At 42.7% G+C, this 19,999-nt stretch overlaps 1 protein-coding gene across 3 annotated transcripts in view; it reads left to right on the top strand.

Moving 5' to 3' along the window:
- celsr1a (cadherin EGF LAG seven-pass G-type receptor 1a) overlaps positions 1-19,999 on the top strand; it is a 112,387-nt gene that overhangs the window by 71,225 nt on the left and 21,163 nt on the right. For all 3 annotated transcript variants that reach the window (XM_078281951.1, XM_078281949.1, XM_078281950.1), the window contains exons 7-17: positions 4,208-4,365; positions 6,053-6,216; positions 6,708-6,833; positions 10,867-11,033; positions 11,189-11,374; positions 11,602-11,715; positions 12,096-12,270; positions 12,807-12,948; positions 15,340-15,460; positions 16,285-16,468; positions 19,289-19,390. In XM_078281951.1, coding sequence (XP_078138077.1) covers positions 4,208-4,365; positions 6,053-6,216; positions 6,708-6,833; positions 10,867-11,033; positions 11,189-11,374; positions 11,602-11,715; positions 12,096-12,270; positions 12,807-12,948; positions 15,340-15,460; positions 16,285-16,468; positions 19,289-19,390 — 1,639 coding nt within the window. The remainder of the gene's footprint in view (positions 1-4,207; positions 4,366-6,052; positions 6,217-6,707; positions 6,834-10,866; positions 11,034-11,188; positions 11,375-11,601; positions 11,716-12,095; positions 12,271-12,806; positions 12,949-15,339; positions 15,461-16,284; positions 16,469-19,288; positions 19,391-19,999) is intronic.

Genomic DNA, 19,999 nt, shown 5'->3' with positions numbered 1-19,999 from the left:
CTCCTTCACCTGTGGATGAAATGCAGCTAGCACATCGATTACATCTTCCCGCTCTCTGAAGTGCAGCGTCTCACCACAGGCTGCTGTCATGTCGTGTCAGTTCAGGAAGCGGAATCCGAGTTACATAACGCCGCGTTAAATCTTGCCACTCGACAGTTTTCGAAAAGCACCGGTCCTCCTTTTCTGGTATGAAGCTGGTGAGTTATGACAGTTTGACGCGCCTCAGCCAACAGTGGAAGACACGAACGGAGAGAGTTCACTCGTTCATGCGTGGACAGACGGAGAAGACGGATGTCTGTGGTTGCCGTGGTAATGCCGGGGGGTGGGGGGCGGGGATGGGAGGGGTTGACACAAGTAGGCTCCTGTAGATACCGAGGGGCGATTGGCTGGTTGCCAGGGACCGGGGTGTGGCTTCCTACCAGCATGACTGCTTCACATGCTCCATGCAAGGTGATTATGGGTTATTCACACACACACACACACACACACTATATTTTTGATTGGAAGAAGTTAGATTTTGGACTCAATAATTAATAATTCACACAGCATTTTGGGTGAATTTATTGACATCATATATTTTAGTCTTAGAAATGCGTAGAATACCAACTGTGTATGTGTGTGTGTGTGTGTGCGTATGTTTGTGTGTGTGCATGCCGCTTCCACCATTGATTGTCTGTCATTACACCAAGCTCTCTTTTCCCATCTTTCTGTGTAAGTGTCCACTCAGGACAAGTAGGCATTCATTTCACTCACACACACACACACACACACACACACACACACCGAGACAGACACACACACACACCTACACGAGACTGAAGCACCAGTAGAGTGGCTCTACAACATTTCACCTACTAAATGAGAGAGCTGTTGTCATTGCACTTGGTGAAAGCTGTCTGCTCTTTGCTCATCCACTTGCACTTATTCACATACTACATTTGCATTTTAGACATTTAGCTGATGCTCTTATTCACAGCAGCTTACAAAGAGTGAGCGGGTCGGGATTTAGTGCCTTGCTTCAGGACATTTCAGCAGGACATGTGGCTTTAGGGGGATCGAATCTGTGACCTTGAAATTTTAAAATCCATTGCTCCATTCACTTTCTCCCGTCCTGTTTCCTTGTGTGTTTCCTCCAGCAAATTACAAATGCTGTTTATACATGACCGGCTTCTATAAAAAGGAGGGAGGAGGGGAAAGCATCCAGTATTTTAACATTCATTCGTTTCGTTCTGCACACACACTGTATCTAAATTCCCCCGGGAAACGATCCAGTGGCGCTTTATTTTTCTTGCATTTCTCACGCTACAGTTGCTCCCTGATTCCTTTCTTGTGACTTGTGCATTTACATCCAGGAAGCGATTTTCTGCTTAATTTGTTTGTAGTTGACTGATGTATTACAGTAATCTACTCCTCCCTCGCCCTCCCTCTCTCTCTCTCTCCCTTTCCGTCTCCCTCCTCTCTCTCTCCCTGAAGCCCTCCCAGCGCCGCCCTCTCTCTCCCTCATAGAGATGGAGAGATTAGACAGATGTAAATTGCTGTCAGTCTGCCTCTTGTAAATCAGCAGTGTGGTCAGATCAGTAGAGTTATGGCGGTGCGGGGGGGGTCGGCCCGGTGAGCGGGGCATGGCCGTGTACCAGGCTGTGTGCGGCACCCAGTGAAACTGACACAAACTCCAAACAACCCCCAACAGCTCATATGAATCTGTATGAATCTGAGTTTTTCCATTATCTTACAGTGAAACAAGCTCATGCAGGATGGATTACAGCAGCATTGGAAAGCTATCAAAGCAGTTGTGATATTAAAGATGGTTGATAATTCTCGTATTATAAAGGTCGATTTTCCAATCTGGCAATCGATCATTCCAATAACTAATTGCCAAGATTGTTCCTCGCAACTTCTGATTGCCCAAAAGAGAACCAAATTTGATTTTTACACACTATTTCTCTCAGCGCATGTGGTAAAACTGCGATCCTACAGCCTATTCTGAGGGGGTTCATAATTTCGACATACTGAGCGGAGCTGAGTGATGTGTGTTGGGAGCCGATTATAGTGTGAGAGTTTACCCATGATGCTTTGCTGCCCGGCCACGCCTGGTATGCTTTCAGCAGCCCGTCCTCTCTATTGTCACACTTCCACAGGAAAGAGATCGAATACTCCCACAGCTCGCTCACTCACTCCCACTCTCTGTGCTCATCTGTGTGTGTGTGTGTGTGTGTGTGTGTGTGTGAAGTTGTAATTTATGATGGATATATCTAGCTATGTCATTATTTCCGTCAAAATGCACCATTTGGTCTCTTTCCATTTGTGCCATTAAAGCTTCTTTTTGATTTTATTCAATTTGACGTGAGCGAGAGAGTGAGGTGAGATTAGAAGTGAAAGAGAAAGAAAAGAGAGAGAGAGAGCGATGGCGTCAGCGGTGTGAAGCTGTTTCGACAGCTTCCCTGCGTCTTTGTGGAAAGTGTGAAAGTGTTTTTGGTGGAAGCAGTGGAAACAGGGCATGGCGGAGGGAGTGGCAGCGATAAACTATGATAAAACTCCCTGTGGGATGGAAACTATGCCCAGACCAGAACCCACCTGAGCCAGAATGGAAGACTGCCTGTTTCTATATGTCTCTCTCTCTCTCACTTTCTTTCAATCTCTCTCTCTCTCTCTCTCTCTCTCTGTTTTCCCCCCCAGGACTCTATTTCTGTTCAGCCCGCCTCCCTATTTTTGTCTGTCGCTCCCTCTTTTCTATTTTTTGCCCTCTTTTTTCCTTCTTCCTTTGTTTGCCGTCTCTCTGCCCCACCAGTGTCCCATTACTCTAATCCTATTTGTGTAGGAGATGAACACACACACACACACACACTCATACTCTCTCTGTCCTTCTCTCTCACTTTCTCACTCTCTATCTGGTCTACCATTTTCTCAAATTCATATGAAACAAGACAATGAAGCAAATTACCTGATATACACAATAATAAACAGTTTATTAAAGAATGAATGGAATTGAATAAATGTAAAGGATCATTGTTTGTTAGTTTGTGACAAGCAGGCTACTGGTGTGCAACTTAGTCTCTCTCTCTCTCTCTCTCTCTCTCTCTCTCTCTCAACCTCTCCCTGGGTGTCTTGTGTAAACACTGTGATCAGACCTGGGATCTGTAGTCCTATTGTTGTGTTTTTGTAGTCCAGAGATATTTACCCAGGAGAGATAGAGGAGTGAGAGTTAAGTAATCAGCAGCCACTCAGGCTCTGCTTACACACACTGCGAGGAAATGAAGGGTTAGGGAGGCATTTCAAAATGCTAGATACTGTTTATCTAGTGGAAAAATGTTGTCGCCTCAAATTCATGAGTCAGTTTTTCTAGGACACAGGTGGTTCTGTTATCAAAGACATCATTATGTTGTAAGTAAATGTTTTAAGATGACTCATATCTTGAACAAAACCCCCTAATGTGCTTTTACTTTCATGCCAGCAATCATTTTGACAGAGCAGGTGTTATTTTTTTTTCAATTGGTGTTTATATATCTTTGAATGAAACTCCTCAAATGCTTTCTGCTTCCTGTTCCATGGCTGCTATTGTTAAGGAAATGCTCCAGTGAACTTCAGTCTCAGGTTAGATATTACAAAAACTAAAGCGATTTGGTGGCCTGATTTTCTAAGCTGATCCACATTTTCTCAGATCAACATTCGTCGGCCACGGGCCTTGATGAAGGAATTAGCCTACTTAGTAATCATTAGGTGCTAGCTAACATACAATGGGTTTTTTGTTGTCTCAAGTCAAAAGAGGCCTTTGCACTTCCATTCCAAGTCGGTTAAAGTCAGCTAGACATTGTTTGTGTAGTGGCAATCTACACTGATCCAGCACCAGAGCAGCTGTCCTAGCCAACTTTCTAAGATTGTATAAAAGAAAGAAAGAAATCAACCAATCTTACCCAATTGTGGCCATTATCTCTTATACATCTAGCCGTAATAATACATATAAAAAAATTATTTATGAAAGAGGCACTGCAAGCAAAGGCACACTATGATCTCCTACTCTTTACTGCATGCCTTGCTCTCTTTCTCTCTCCTTTACTTTCTTTCCTTTAAACAAGCAGAAATACCACGATGTAATCTCTAAAAGCAAAAATGCTGCTTTGGATCATTATGGAGATGACCGCTATATTGTTCTAAGTGCTGGTGTAATGAATAACTGAATGCAATGATTGACTTGTAACTTGTTTTTCAGCCTAACATCGGGCGCCTGGGCATCCCCCATGGACCCTCGGGAGAGAAGGTGGCTGTGGTTGCCGTGGACGACTGTGACATCTCCATGGCGATTCGCTTTGGCAACCAGATCGGCAACTACTCCTGCGCTGCCCAGGGCACCCAGACCGGACAGAAGAAGTGAGCTGGAATCTCTCTTTCTCTCTCTTTCTCTCTGTCTGTCTCTCTGTGGGTCTCTAAGCTCATGCACTCCAATCCATCCCACACACACACACACACACACACACACAAACAACCCTCCGGTGGCGAGACTAATAGGCAAATATGTTTTGCCTCGGGGGCTATGTCAAATTGCCTTCATTACAACAGATTACACATCCCTCATCCTCCCATCCTCTCCTCTTTTTGTCTCTGTTAATCTCTCTGTTCATCCCCATGCCCTTTCTGCTGTCAGACAAGGCCTAAGACAACCAAAAGCGCAGCTCAGCACGGCTTTACCCGACTTATGTTTACCGCAGACTAATTGATTCTTTACTCTAAATCATGAGGGTTTTTTTATTTCTTAAATGAGGCGGGTTTAGGTGAGCTAGCATGCTGAAACACATTTGGTGTGCAGAGAGAGGGAGGGAGGGAGAGGGAGAGAGAGAGAGAGAGAGAGAGAGATTCAAAGAGGAGTTAATGAGGTTACATTCCTTCAGAAACTCGTTGCGCAGGTCACAGTAGCTGAGAGGTGTTAGGAGGATAAATTAACTGTGTCCAGGGGTGACACACACTTGCAGGTTACACTTGGGTTGGGTGAAAGTGGAATATACCCATATGCATAGGAATGTGCACACACACACACACGCACACACCCACACACACACACACATACAAATGCATACCTGCCACACATCTGCTTGCTACTTCACAGTCGCTGTCATTAAGTTCATTAAGGTCTACTTGCAAGTTATCCTACTAGGGAATACAGTAAAAGCACAATATTTGGAGGCGGGGTAAACCTGCAAAATGCCGGACACAACCAATTTTCATATATATATATATATATACTGTATGTTCATATATAAATTAGTTTGTGGCTCTAAAATTCCCAGTTGGTTGGTTCCAAGACGTGACAGATGCTGATTTGATTTCTTAAAGGATTTTCCTCATTGAATTCCTAAAAGACTTTTGGACTACGGTAAGCTCCACATGCCTCTGGCCATGTGCTGTGCTTGTAGTATATTATGCGCACAAATCATATGTTGAGTGGTTTGGACTTGTGTTGTGCGTCGGCAGCATTGCATCACAGTAAGTCCGTCAAAGCCCTTCAGCGTTTGATGTTGAGGGTTTAGGGGCTCCGGCTGTAAGCAGCTTCCTACATGACCCACTCTGTGCAACCTGACTTGGTCATGGTGACGCGAGCCGTTCGCCTTGTGACAACTTAAAACCTTGGACACAATAACCATGTTTCACAAGCGTCATTCATGCTAACCTGAAAGGTGATGGAACACAACAAGTCTGCACATCATCTTCCTTTTTGAAGATACAGCCTGGAATTTCTTTCAACCATTTAAATTTTGTGTATATTCACACGTTTTCTATTTTAATATATGCTATTTTAAGTCAGTGTTTATAACTTTTACTGCCTTGAAACACTTGTAAAATTCTTATTAATCTGTCATGTGCAGGCCTATAAAATGTGTGGAGTTGAATCAAGGTGTGTTGTATCTTTATCTGACTCTAATTTTGAGGTTTGATTTCCTGCACCACAGCGCCAAATCCTAGTGCTTATGTTTTATGTGTTCAGACATTTTATTGAAACATAGCACGTTACTTTGCATGTTGGATCTTGCTCTGATCCAGTTTCTTTCCCTCTCCTCTGCAGATCACTGGACCTGACGGGACCGCTGATGCTAGGCGGAGTTCCCAACCTGCCGGAGGACTTCCCGGTCAGGAACAGAGACTTTGTGGGCTGCATGAGAAACCTCAGCATCGACAGCAAGCCCACCGACATGGCTAGCTTCATCGCTAACAACGGCACCACGGCAGGTTAGACGTGCTACGTGCTAAACCAAAGCTACGCTCACTCTGTAGATTTAAACAGCGGGACCACAGACATGGCTTGTTGGTGTCCATCTATTTTTGACGTTATCCAATTACTTTTCAGGATTTCAAGGGTCCAAAGGTCATGAATCATACTCAACACATAAACACATAAACGTAAACTTTCAGTTTATGGTTAAAAAAAAAACGATTAAAAAGTAAAAAGAAAGCATTTTCTGCATAATTTTAATGCAATTAATTCAGTGCTTTAAATGCCCAAGATTTGCTCAATTTAAACAAAATGAAAGATTTTCTCAAACTTAATTAGTAAGCCATTGATCCTGCATAGCACAAAAATAAATCTATGTTGTAATTTGTGCAGCCCATAAACACAACCTTCATACATACATCCATATTTACATACATTCTGTACATACACACACCAAATTTTGCTTATTATTTCAGTTGAAATGGATGCAAATGTGTTTAATGTTAAGGTTGTCCGGCCAAGAAGAACTTCTGCGCGAAGGATGTGTGTCAGAACGGAGGAGTGTGTGTCAACAAGTGGAACACGTACGGCTGTGACTGTCCAACCGGCTACGGTGGCAAAAACTGTGAACAAGGTAAGAGTGTGTGTGTGTGTGTGTGTGTGTGTAGAGTGTGTAGAGTGTGTGTTTTGTTTTTGCCAGAGGAAGTGAGGAAGTGGACAGTAGAGTTAATGTGACTTTACTTCCTCTGAAGGAAGCATCTCTCAAGATAGAGATCAAGTGTGTGTGTGTGTGTGTGTGCATGTGTGTGTCTGTTTATGTATTTACACATGCATTATATAGGAGTGTCTGTGACCAAGTGTGCATGCATCTGCTTACTCGTCTCTGTGTGTGTGTGTGTGTGCGTGCATGTGTTTATCTTAAGTGTGTGTGTGTGTGTCTTCAGGACGGCCAGGAAATGTGTGTGTTTTGGAGATCAAGTAAGATCAGGAATTTCTCTCCTGATTCAGTCTGACTCATGCAGCAGTCACAATGGAAAGTCACAGTGAAACCGCCACTCACTACTATAGAGACACAGAATATGGCCCGGGGTTTGGGCTTTTAACACAAAGACCAGGCTCTGACTCACATATCAGTGACCCAACACACGATCAAAGGATTAAAAAAAGACACACACACACACACACACACACACACACACACACCCTAGCAGTGACCCCATGGCTGTCCTCTGTGTGTCTCTATGTCACCACCTCAGCAGGCTGTACATGTGACAGACAGCTCATGTTACTGGACAGTCTACTGTAAACTGCAGACCCACGGACCTGTCTGCAGATAGATAGACAGATGGATAGATAGACAGATAGATAGATAGACAGATGGATAGATAGATAGATAGATAGATAGATAGATAGATAGATAGATAGATCCTTCAATCCATTAAAGTCACAATGAAATGAAAAATGACTTTTTCACCTTGTTAGCTAATTTCCATATCGTAACATACACCTAAATGCCCAAAAAATCTAAAAAAAAAACATGTTATTGTATTCTTATATCAAAATTCCATTACTTTTCCTTCCTGGAAAACGGCATATTTTTAGTGGTTACTTCATGTCATATCAGTAAGTGACTAGGTGTGCATAAAAATTTAAACCAATAATACCATCACATATTTTTTAACAGCCCCCCATCCGCCCCTCCCATCATGTAAAACCTATAACTTTCAAAGTGACAGCAGTGGCAACATGGTACAGCGGAGCATTTTTGGGCGTTCACCCCCGAAAATGACATTTCCTTTCCCTAAGACATCATGGTTGCATCCCGGTGGCTGGAATTGATTCATTTTAACAGAATTTGTGACAGCTCAAGATTATGTGCACAGCATTTTGAACACTTTTCCAACAGTCACTCCCGGTGTTATTTCCCACCCTGACATCCTGTTTCAACTGAAAATACTTTGAATTACGGAAGCAAGCCACCATCGAAGTGCCGTTTCCTTGTGACTTTAATTACCGTCTGACTGTTTTCTATTTCTGAGGTGTAAAATTCCACTTCAGGCTCCTCATTTCCTTGTTGTTTTATTAGTCGTCTGTATACCTTCTCATGGCGGTGGACAGTCACTGTGTGCTAACTGAAAATTAATTAATTTATTCATTCTGTTGCTCATATACTCCAGTGATTGATGGCAGGTTTGTGTCTGAATCTGTGTGGTGTGTGTCTGACAACATTAATGATAGTTTTGTGTTCATGTACGCCCGCGGTTTAGCGGTTAGGATGTTGCAAGAGTGGGAGTCAACTGTCTCTGTGTGTGTGTGTGTGTGTGCGTGTGCATGTATGTGCCTACATTTGTGTACTTAGCAGGCTTTAAAAGGGTTACAGTGACTCACACTCTGCTTGTCCCATCTCATGTGCGTACACATCTGTGTGTGAGTATGCCTGGCGGGGGGAAGATGAGCCTGCTTTTATATTTGTCAGCATTTTCTGGTTCCTTACTTCATCACAAGCCTATATCTCAAACTATACTATAAGCTACTATAAACTATCCCCTTCTTTCATCCGTCCAATCCCAGACGAAGAAACATAAACGCAGCATCGCTTGCCAACAATGTTGTTATTTACACTCCGGCAATTCCACTGCTTTGAGTAATAACCCGTCTCATGTTCTTGTGTGGTAAGGAGAGAACTTTGATTTCCTCCTTCAGGGCGAGCTTCCAAACAATGTGTGAAGGTGTGAATACCTCGCCTTGCCCTCTCATGGATGAGGTAGCCGTGCAACCAGTGCCAGGCCCCAGATCCAGTATCTGAACTGGGCCCGGGATCACAGCGAGCTGGGAAGAGGTTTTGGCTCCTCTTCGGCTTGTTGACACACTTGGTTTAAGGCTTACACACCTCGCTGCCATACGAGAACCAAGGCGTTTGTTATCGGGATTTTCACGCTGCCATAACCTTCCAGACCGAACAGAAATGAACTCAGCCTGACTCTTTCCCCGAAACGGGTTGGATCTGACCCACCAGGTTAGAGTCGGGTCAGGTTTTTGTTTTTTTTTCTTCCTCATTATTCCTTCAGGTTTCGTCAGGTCAGGTTCTGATTTTGTACAGGACCTTTTTTTAAAACGAGAGAGAAGTAACTTAATGTAGATTACAGTTTAGACAAAATGTAAGATTATACTGGAAATATGATGCTACATGCTTAAGGATGGTGGCAGTTTTGCAGGTTATAGAAGTGAGTTTGAATCCCTGGACCAGTTTCAAACAAGCTGTTGCTATAAATAAGAATCTGTTCATTGTCAGCTTACCTGGTTAAATAAGTTACTTTTTCAGGATCATGCTGTTTCAGTAGAAAGTAATTTGTTTAGTGTAGTTTTAATCGGGTGTGGATTTGTAAGCAGCTGCAGAGGTGCCGACTTGGGTTATATTTGAGTTGGACCCCCTCCCCTGTTCATTTCGGGTCGGGCTAAAACCTTCAGAAGCTCTGCTGTGCCTGCTGTCCCATCCACAAATGGTAGCTTTTACTGAGCAGTGTGACCCGGACTCGGATCCAGCATAGTTCAGGTGCAGAAAAGGGTGTAGATTAGTCCTGCTGAGCAAAATCTCGCTCAGTTTCTGAATAATTGAGATGATAATTGACGTTGAGATGTGAGATTTAGACTAGCTAAATAAGGATTTTGCAAACTCCTCCAAAGTCATGGGCCATCTGCTGTGATTTAGTCACAGTTGAACCTCCCAGGTTGTTTGTATCTTCTGCTACTGCTAGTGTTTTCCCTCCTCTCTCTGGTTTATCAGAGATTAGCCTTGGAAAGACGCCCTGAACAGTGAAGCACTGGGTAGATGTTTTTGTACATTTGTAGATTTCTTTATTTTATGGAGGACAATGAAACCACTGTAGCTCCCCACTTGCAGGAACAAATATGTGTTTTGTCTGATAATTACAGTGTATGGAGTGTGTGTATGTGTGTGTGTGTGTGTGTGTGTGTGTGTGTGTGTGTGTGTGTGTGTGTGTGTGTGTGTGCACGTGTAGAAATATGTGCCCTGGGGACCCGGGATGATACAGCTCTTACACTGTAGATTATATAGCAGGAAACACTTACTGTATGCTGTGCTGAAAGATAGACACTAGTGTGTGTGTGTGTGTGTGTGGTTGTGGAGCTTGATGGGACAAATCCTCATTTTTCTCTCTGTCTCTGTCACTCTGTCTCTCTTTCTCTCTCTCTATCTGCGTGCACAGGAGCATATACATATGTGTCAGATCTGATTACTGTCTGGATGCTACGAACCATTTGACACTAATTATATATCATGCCAAAAACGTGAAGACAAAAAAAAAACAACACAGATCATAACCAATGATAAAAGCAAAAGATCCCATTATGAAAATGGGTCTGAAAGATCTAACCATTTCAACACACTAAGCATTAAAGATGGAGCGTGTCCCTCACTGCCATCGCTCTGCATGTATGTGTTCTGTTTCGCTTTACTGAAGAGGATAAACATGTTGGAAGGGATTTTTCACTTGTCCCATCATCTGCCAAATTTAATGTGGTTTATTGATGTTGAAATGCTACACGTAGCACCTTTAAGTGCATTTAATGTCAAATACTATTCCTGTATTCTATATTTTAGCTCTAACTCCGATTCTTATCCTTCATACTCTCTTGTCCCTGTCCAGTGATGCCGTCTCCTCAGTTCTTTGACGGCCAGGCGTTGGTTTCGTGGAGCGAGCCGGACGTCACCATCGCCGTGCCTTGGTACATGGGCCTCATGTTCCGCACCAGGCAGCCCACCGGCACCCTGATGCAGGCCAACGCCGGACGCTCCTCCACCGTCAACTTCATGGTGAGACATACCGTATTTAAAGTTGTTTTTGGAAGGGAAAAACAGGAAAAACAAGACAAGTTCGCTATCTGCCAGTCACGTTTATATTCAGTATTACAACTTCAAACTGCAGTCTTGTCGTGACGATCTCTCTCTCCCTCCGCCCTCCTCCCCAGGTGAGCGAGCAGCAGGTTCGGATGGAGGTGCTGCTGAGGGAGCAGCTGGTGGCGTCGCTGGTCTTCCCCCAGGTCCGGGTCAACGACGGCGAGTGGCACCACCTGCTGGTCGAGCTGAGCAGCGTTAAAGACGGCAAGGACATCAAATACATGGCCGCCGTGTCCCTGGACTACGGCATGTACCAGGTACGGGCCAAATGAGGTCACACGGAGACGAGGATACGCACTTACTGTACATGTGAAAACAGTCCTGCATTAACTCACACACATTCAGTTTTGAATTTGACTTTTACGGGCTGTGTCAAGACTTCTTGATTTAGAGGTTTTTGATTTGAAGAATGCTAATAAGTTTAGATAGAGGTTAAGCAAATTAATATAACTGTGTGTGTGTGTGTTTGTGTGTATGTGAGCAGAAGTCAGTGGAGATCGGTAATGACCTCCCAGGTCTGAAGCTGAGAACCCTTTATGTGGGCGGTTTGCCTGGGGAGGGCAACCATGTCAACAAGGGATTCACTGGCTGCATACAGGTCAGTCTGTGTGTGTTTCTATTCTATCACATCTATGGTGTGAATTATGACACTAATCTAGCAGTAGTAAACTTTTTATCATCCTATCTGTCTACCTATTTAATACTCATGGATGTTTATGTTCATGTGTGCTTGTGTTTTTGATTGCACCTTTTGGTTTTTCCTCTCTTCGTCTCTTTATCCCTCATTTTCTTCTTCTTCCACTTCCCCCGTCTTCTTCTTTATCTTGTTCTTCTTCTTTATCTTCTTCTTGTTCTGCTGCTGCTTCTGCTTCTTGTCCCTCCTTTCCGCCTCCTCCTCCTCCTTCTTCATCTACTTCTTCTTCTTCCTTTTCTTCCTCTTCTTCTTCTTCTTCTTCATCAATGTGTGTTCTCCATCAGGGCGTGCGTATGGGCGAGACGTCCAACAACGTGGGCAATGTGAACATGGCTCAGGGGCTGAAGATCCGCGTGGAGGAGGGCTGCGACCTGGCCGACCCCTGTGACTCCAACATCTGTCCCGAGAACAGCCACTGCAGCGACGACTGGAGCACGCACACCTGCGTCTGCGACCCAGGTAACACACACACACACACACACATGCATAGACACACATCTGAGACAACCTTAAGCAAGAATGTGCATGTGTGTGTATGAAAAAGAGCATGCATGCTCAGTCAACTTTAGTTGGATAAATAAAGATCACACACCACCCACACTTTCACTCCCCTGTATATGCTGGTTAACATAAACACACGCCTGTTCTCACAAGCCCATCATCGCTCCCACACACACACATTCAAAACAGTCAAAAACACACTCAAAAACTGACCCCTATTTAACTTGAAAGCAGAGAGAAAGTTCTTTGCCTGAAGGCTCAATGCATATTCAGAGTTCTCTAAAATTAGATATCCATCCAATCAATAACAATCATTGTTATATGATGATGAAAGATATTATGTGATATGGCTGATCAGATGTTGAACAATTTGCTTCCAACAACAACAAAAATGTTGGGGTTGGAATCTCTCGGTACCTTTTTAAATATCGCTTAGTGAGCTTTGGTGTCGTTGTGTTCACTCTCTCCTCTCTGTCCACGCCTCTGTCCCGCAGGTTACTTTGGGAAGGAGTGTGTGGACGCCTGTCAGCTCAACCCCTGTGAGCACGTTTCCACCTGCGTCCGCAAACCCAGCTCCTCCCACGGCTACACCTGTGAATGTGGACAGAGCTACTACGGCCAGTACTGCGAAAACAAGTAAGCTCCTTTCCTGTGTGTGTGTGTGTGTGTGTGTGTGTGTGTGTGTGTTTGTTGCTTACCAGGCAAGTAGGATGCACCGATAATGATGATTTTGAAGTTTGAAGGGCTCATGTTACCTACAATCCTTCAATTTTGTGCTACCAATCATTTTGTAAGTGTAGATATCCCTTGTTTTCAAAAGGTGTTGAACTCTTTTTGGAATTAAACTCTTGAAATGCAGCTCTTGCCATTACAAACAACAGCCCATGTGATCTTATACAGACTGCTTTCTCTATATTTTAGAGATACCAAATGATAAACTTCAGATAATGATGTTTTACTCCACAATCTGAAAGATAGCATTTTGGAACAGAGCTCTTCATATCCAGATGTTAAAAATGAAGCGGTGTGTTGATTTTCATAGCAGACGTGTGGACTTTGCGGCCCGCAGTGAAAGAGCCAACTAATCTCCTTTGGTTATATTAGGCTCTTACCAGGCTCTTGTACTGTTGCCAACGTCCTGTCGCCCAGCTTCTCTCAGAGCGGCTTTATTAGTCTGTAATCTGAGCTTGATAGTGTTTGTGTGTTTGCGTGTGTGAGGGAGAAAGAGAGAGAGAGAGACAGAGAGAAAGGAGAGATCTCATATCGAAAAGAAATGATCAAACTATCAGGTGAAAGTGGGAGCTTATCCAGTCCTTCTAATTTACTCACACACCAACAGATAGATGCTCGTACACACACAGGTAGACTATCACACACTCACATGGTCTCTCTCTCTCTCTCTCTCTCTCTCTCTCTCTCTCTCACACACACACACACACAAACACACACACAAACAAACACACACGCACTCCTTTGTCATAACGAGTGCAGTGCTGAGATTGGATCTGTGAGCTGCTAACTTAAGATGAGACAAGATAAGATGAAACTGTAATGATCCCCGTGGGGAAATCAGTTGGTTGCAGCAGCAAAAGGTAAAAGGATCCAGTAGGGAAAAAAATAAAATATAAACTATTGAGATTATGTAACTATATTGCAGCCAACAGTTTCAACAAGTATGAGAAAGACTATCGATTACTTACATCTTTACCTACAGTACATGTATGGATTTCCTTATATACACACATAGCATTACAAAAAACAAAAAAAAATGGAACCATTATGTAAAATATCAAAATATAGGCAGTATATAACAGTGAGGGCGATATGGAAAACTGAAAAAGCAAATATGTGAATTTACAGCAAATATACACAATGTGTCACATTTACATTAACAAGTCTATAGAACTCTATTTATATGTACAGAACGTATTGCGGCATGTAGACCTGCATTGTAAGCAAAGTGCAAAAACACATGCATTAACCAGCCCTGATCGAGCCAGTCATTACCCCCTGACCCCTGACCCCTATGACACGCATCACTTCCTGTCTCAGGCAGGATGTGGGATTCCCCCTCCACGCCTGACTGATCCTCCACAGGTGTTTAGTCTCCACCAGCCTCCGACTCCGCTCTGCCCCTATCAGATCACATCACAAAGCTGGAGATCACGTCTCCTGAGAGAGAGAGAGAGAGAGAGAGAGAGAGTGTGTGTGTGTGTCCAGGTGTGTGTGTGTGTGTGTGTGAATGAGTCACACTTGACTCACTGTCTTGAAAGTGTAGGAAGTTTATTCTAGATCCATGGCGATAAAGAGCATTTAGTTGACGATTAAGCTACCAGGTAGTTAGCTATCAGATTTTTTTTTTTTTATGCTGGTACCAAGTTAGCAACAAAACCTGATGAGTCATGACCTGATGAGTCATGACAGGCCTACTGACAATCAAAAAATGAAAAAGAAAATGTGTTTTAGTTTGGATCGGATGCTCCCGTGTAGTAAAGAATGATTAGGATTTGTTTTTTTCCAGTTGCGTTTTGTCTACTCTTTCACCTCACTGGGCTTATATAACCATGTTTGAAAATGTTTGAATGTGATAAAAATGAGATTCTGCATGTGCTTACCACTGTTACTGAGCGCCACATAATTCAAGTTGTCAAATTTCAGGAGAGCAGAGACAAAAAAAAACATGGCATAAAGAAACTGCACTGTAAATAAGTGAAATTACCTGGGCCCATTTTCAGAATTTTCTTTACTAATTTGAAGATAAATCTGATTTTAAGACTGAATACAAGCTTAACTTGATTTTTAAAATTAATATTTTTTGCCTATTAATCAGTAACTAATTTAGATTTTTTCATGTCTTTTGTATTCTCTTGAAATTGGCAGATTGTCAGATTTTTTTTCACTTACTTGAAGACAAATTACAATGTAACACTGAATACAAGATGAAATGCCCTGTTAAAGATTGATACTTTTTGCAGTGTCTTTTGGCCTTGCCTCACTGTGCTAAACTGTCGTTGTGTGTGTTGTCAGGGCGGAGAAGCCGTGTCCTCGAGGCTGGTGGGGCAGTCCCATGTGTGGACCCTGCAACTGTGACGTTAACAGAGGATTTCACCCAGAATGCAACAAGACCAGTGGAGAGTGTCGCTGCAAGGTAAAAACATGCCTTCATTTTGATTCATCCCCTCATATATATATATATATATATATATATATACACACATATACCAGAGTGCGTCTTTGTTTTATTCTTCTCCAAATTAGTCTGTTTCAAGTATGTTTGCAAAAATGATGCTCATTGGAATCAAGGGTAAAAGAATACTTAGAAAAATGCCTTGGCTTCTGTTTTCAATTGAAATATATATATTTAAGTTAAAAGTTAAAAGGGCTGTACAATCACCTTCAGTGGTTTTATTCTTTATTTAGACAGATTAAGAAGGCAGACACAGGGAAAAAAGCTCTGGCAGTATTTAATCCAATTCAATCAGTTTGATACTATAAATTTACCTCATTAAGATTAATGTCAGCCTACAAAGGTGGCTAAACTATATTCTTCAATTCAACTCTATTCTGCAAATAAAAAAGATCAGTAAACTGAGTTTGAGTGTGGTTATCCTCCATTACATCCCTGTGTTGGACTTAACAGTACTGAAATTGAAATAGATTTGATAAAGACAAGATGACAGACTGGTAGACATTGATGTCGTTGGGATGAATGATGAGGAGAAAATCTCTTTTCTTCTTCCCTTACTCAATCTCTCCTTGTGTTTATCCCTCTCTCATTACTTATACATTCTCCTTCCTCTCCTCCATCTCTCCATCTTTTCCACATATTTCTCCACCCTCTTCTCCCTCCTTTTCCCCACCTCTCATTACCTCCATATCCCTCCTTCCTTCCCTCTTTCTACCTCTGTTTCCCTTTCTCCATCCCCTCTTTTCCTCTCTCTCCATCTGTCTTTCCCCTTTCTCCCCCTGCAGGATAACTACTACCGTCCGGAGGGTGAGGACACTTGTTACCCCTGTGAGTGTTTCCCTGTGGGCTCCGAGTTCAAGACCTGCGACCCGCACACCGGACAGTGTCCCTGCAAGGGCGGGGTCATAGGTCGCCAGTGCAACCGCTGTGACAACCCCTTCGCTGAAGTCACCGCCGCTGGCTGCGAAGGTACGTGAATTCATGTACTTTGAATAATGAAAAGATCTTTTTTGACAGCGATATGTCAGAAATTTAACATAGGATGAGATAAGATTAACTTTATTAATCAGAACTGGGTCATTAAAACAGAAAATAGAAAAGAAGTATAGACAATACAAGTGTAGGTTGAAGAACAAGGCATTAAAGAAAGTAATTAAAGATATAGATAGCTATTACAAGACGTTTTCAAAGTATTTACATATTTTGGAATGGGATTATGGTTGTATATGAAACCTGAAACCATGAATTTCCGGTCATTTTTTCTTTTCTCTAAGCGGAAATCGCATTTTAGAACCGAACCGTTCAATTATTCGGAATGCAAAGCAAGGATAATAGTGCGTAATAATTTCCAAATTTGGGTGTATTATTCCTTTAAATGCTCTATAGTTTACAAAGCGGGCTGTATCAATAGATGAAGTGTCAAAAGGAGACAAACGCTGTCGCTCACATCTGCTGGTGTTGCAGTTGAGCTAACTTGGCCTCTTTGTTGCCATCCAGTCAAGCAGAAGAGGCAAGTCTGGCTAGCAGGCTAACTTGGCACCGACACTGCACACACACAATACAGTAGTGATGAATAGAAAGCGGGAAGACAAAGCCACAAAGTCCCTAATAGAAATTGAATGTCTGTCTGCTTACTGTTTGTTGACCCAATATGAGCACTTCACAGTCAGTGAATGTGTTCAGACTTTTTATCTGCGTAAACCGCGTAAATTCTTTATTTGCAGTATGGTGCCCCCTGTTGAAACACTGTTGCTTCCCATTTTGCTTTATTTATTTTTTAAGTGGATTTAAGACATTATTTTTCGCTCTCAAATTGATTTATTTTTAAGTTAAGTATGTGACAGCCAAATACAAGTTTTACATGTATTATAAAGCTTTAAAACGTTTATTGCATTGTTAGTAATATATGTAAACAATGAAGCGAAACAGACCTATATTTTGAGTTAAGATGGGCTTTGGAAGGTGAAAAAGCCTTATTTTCAATGTAAGTCAGTAAGGAATCAATGTAAGGAAGACTGGTATTAAGGAGGTAAGGAAGGAAGTAAGGAAGGAAGAGAGGAAGGAAGAGGGTGGAGGGAGGGAAGGAAGGAAGGAAGGAAAGGGATGGAGCGAGGGATGAAGTAAATATGGAAGGCAGAAAGGAGGAAAAGAAAAAGGGAAGAAAGGGAAGGCAGGAAGGATGGAAGGACGGAAAAGAGGACAGGAGGGAGAGAAGTAGAGAGGGGGAGAGAAAGGAAAGAAAGGAAAAAGAGGAGGTAGGGAGGGAGAGTGATAGGACAGGTGGGATGAAAGAAGGGAGAGAGTAAGGAAGGGAAGGGGGGAAAGACAAGAGGACAGGAGAGAGGAAGGCAGGAAAGGGAAAGAAGGAAGTAAGATAAAAGTAAGGCGAGGAGGGAAGAATGAAGTGAGGAGAGATGAGTGTTTTCTCTGAAGGAACCGGGCCCGGTCTCATCCACGGCAGGCTTCATACCGGTCTGTCAGCTCTGGGCTGCTCAGACCACACACATTAACTCTGTGGTTAGCGTCACTCCAGCCTTCAAAGACGGCAGACTGCCTTGTGGTTTAGCAGGAATGGTCCTCAAAGATTTATATACCCATAATGCAGTTTAAGGGGAAATACGATCTGAAAAACGGAAACGTGAAAATAATAGTTATGTGAAGATTGCAGCTTGATTTATCACTGCCACCTTGATTTTTACATGTATTTTATCAAATGTAAAAGGTTTGTTTATGTTGTTAATGTATAAAAAATCTCATTATTACGAGTTTGATGGTCCATAAAAACTGCAAAAAGCGTATTTTCCATGTCAAATTCTTTTTGTACACGAGGTAATTTTTCATAGACAACCAGCTCAGATAAAGTCAGCTCAGTCAGATTGGACAAGTTGTGTCATGGCAGGGAAGAGACTCATAAGAGTTAATAAAACACAGTGGGATTAAAGGCCTTGTGACACAAGCCTGGGACTGCGCTACTGAGAGAAGCCACAAACAGCCCACAAGTCTGCAGGTCTCAACCTGGCTTGCTGTGGAGAGATTTATTAACCCAGATATGCCGACATGCATTATGTATCGCGGCTTGTGTAATAGCTCCGTAGGATTAATGAGGCTGAATGTCACTGCGCTGGTCTGGCTGGCTGTTACATAAGGTGGGTTGGTTAATGAGTCAAGATGGCGTCTGTCCTCAGGTGGAAGCTCCAACCTTTGACACTGTAATGTTTGTGTTGAAAGTAGTTGAGTTTAGGTGTTAGTTCAAGCAGTTGTTTATATGTTCGTAAGTTGATTCTTCAGTCAGGTAATTACTTGCTCGGTTTGTAAGTCTGTCACTAAGTATGTTAGTTGGTTTTAGTTAGTTCAGATACTTAAGGATAGGATTAAGATAGTTAGTTAAGTGTTACTTGTTCCATTTGTAAGTCTGCCGGTCAGTCAATTAACCCATTAGTCATTGGTAATTAGTTTGTTACCTGGTCAAGTATTGATCTGTTTTTGCATCCTGAGCAAATATGCTATGTATACTGAGCCAGAAGTAGATTTACTCTGGTTTGCTGTATTTACAAATGCCACAAATGTAAACATCACCTAATATTTTCAGACAGATATTTAGTTTTTATCATCTTCCCTGACATGGTGTGTTGTAAAATTTGTGGGTGAGGAATGCTGTGTGTTTACCTACAGGCTCTTGAAGGCAGTGTGAGTGATTTCTTGGTGCCAGCCTCAGTAAATCTTCAAACCAAAGTCAGACCTTTAGTCACCGTGCTTCACTGTGTGTGTCCTGTGCCCTCCCCTCCACAGTGGTGTATGAAGGCTGTCCCAAGGCGTTTGACGCAGGCATCTGGTGGCCTAAGACCAAGTTTGGACGCCCCGCCGCCATGAACTGTCCCAAAGGATCCATCGGTGAGTGGCGTTCAATCCCTCTGATGACAAGAGGAACACGTGAAGCAATTATTTAGTCCTGGATGGAGTCAAAATAATGTGCGAGCCACTTGGGTTCGACTGCATACAGATCAGATGCTTCAACTGACTTCTCTGTGAACGCTCGCCAAAACAAAACACAGAAGAAGAAACATACTGATTGTAGCTATGCTAATATATTATGTACATTATATACAATATGTTATATACAATTATGGTGTAATGAATTATGGTGTAATGTGTATGCGTGCTATTCCTGGCCATGAGCCACCTGAACATTATCAACTCTCTCTCTCTCTTTCTTTCTCTCTCTCTCTCTCTCTCTCTCTAAACACTCCACAATAATAAGGCAGCTCTCTGATTGGTCTGTTAATCCAGTAGAGACTTCTTATTAGCCAATCATGTAAAGGCCTGATCACTAGAGGCATTTAGATACAAACACCAGGTATTGTTAGGGAGAGAGTTGGCCCTCTCTCTCTCTCTCTCTCTCTCTGTGTGTGTGTGTGTGTGTGTGTGTGTGTGTGTGTGTATGAGAAAGAAAGCGAGAGGTAGAGAGACCGAGACAATAGAGGTGAAGTCAAGACTCAAGTT

The sequence above is a fragment of the Centroberyx gerrardi genome, chromosome 24, assembly GCF_048128805.1.
Source record: "Centroberyx gerrardi isolate f3 chromosome 24, fCenGer3.hap1.cur.20231027, whole genome shotgun sequence".
NCBI lineage: Eukaryota > Metazoa > Chordata > Actinopteri > Beryciformes > Berycidae > Centroberyx > Centroberyx gerrardi.
The sequence above is the reverse complement of the archived record's forward strand: the minus strand, read 5'-3'. Positions and strand labels throughout refer to the sequence as shown.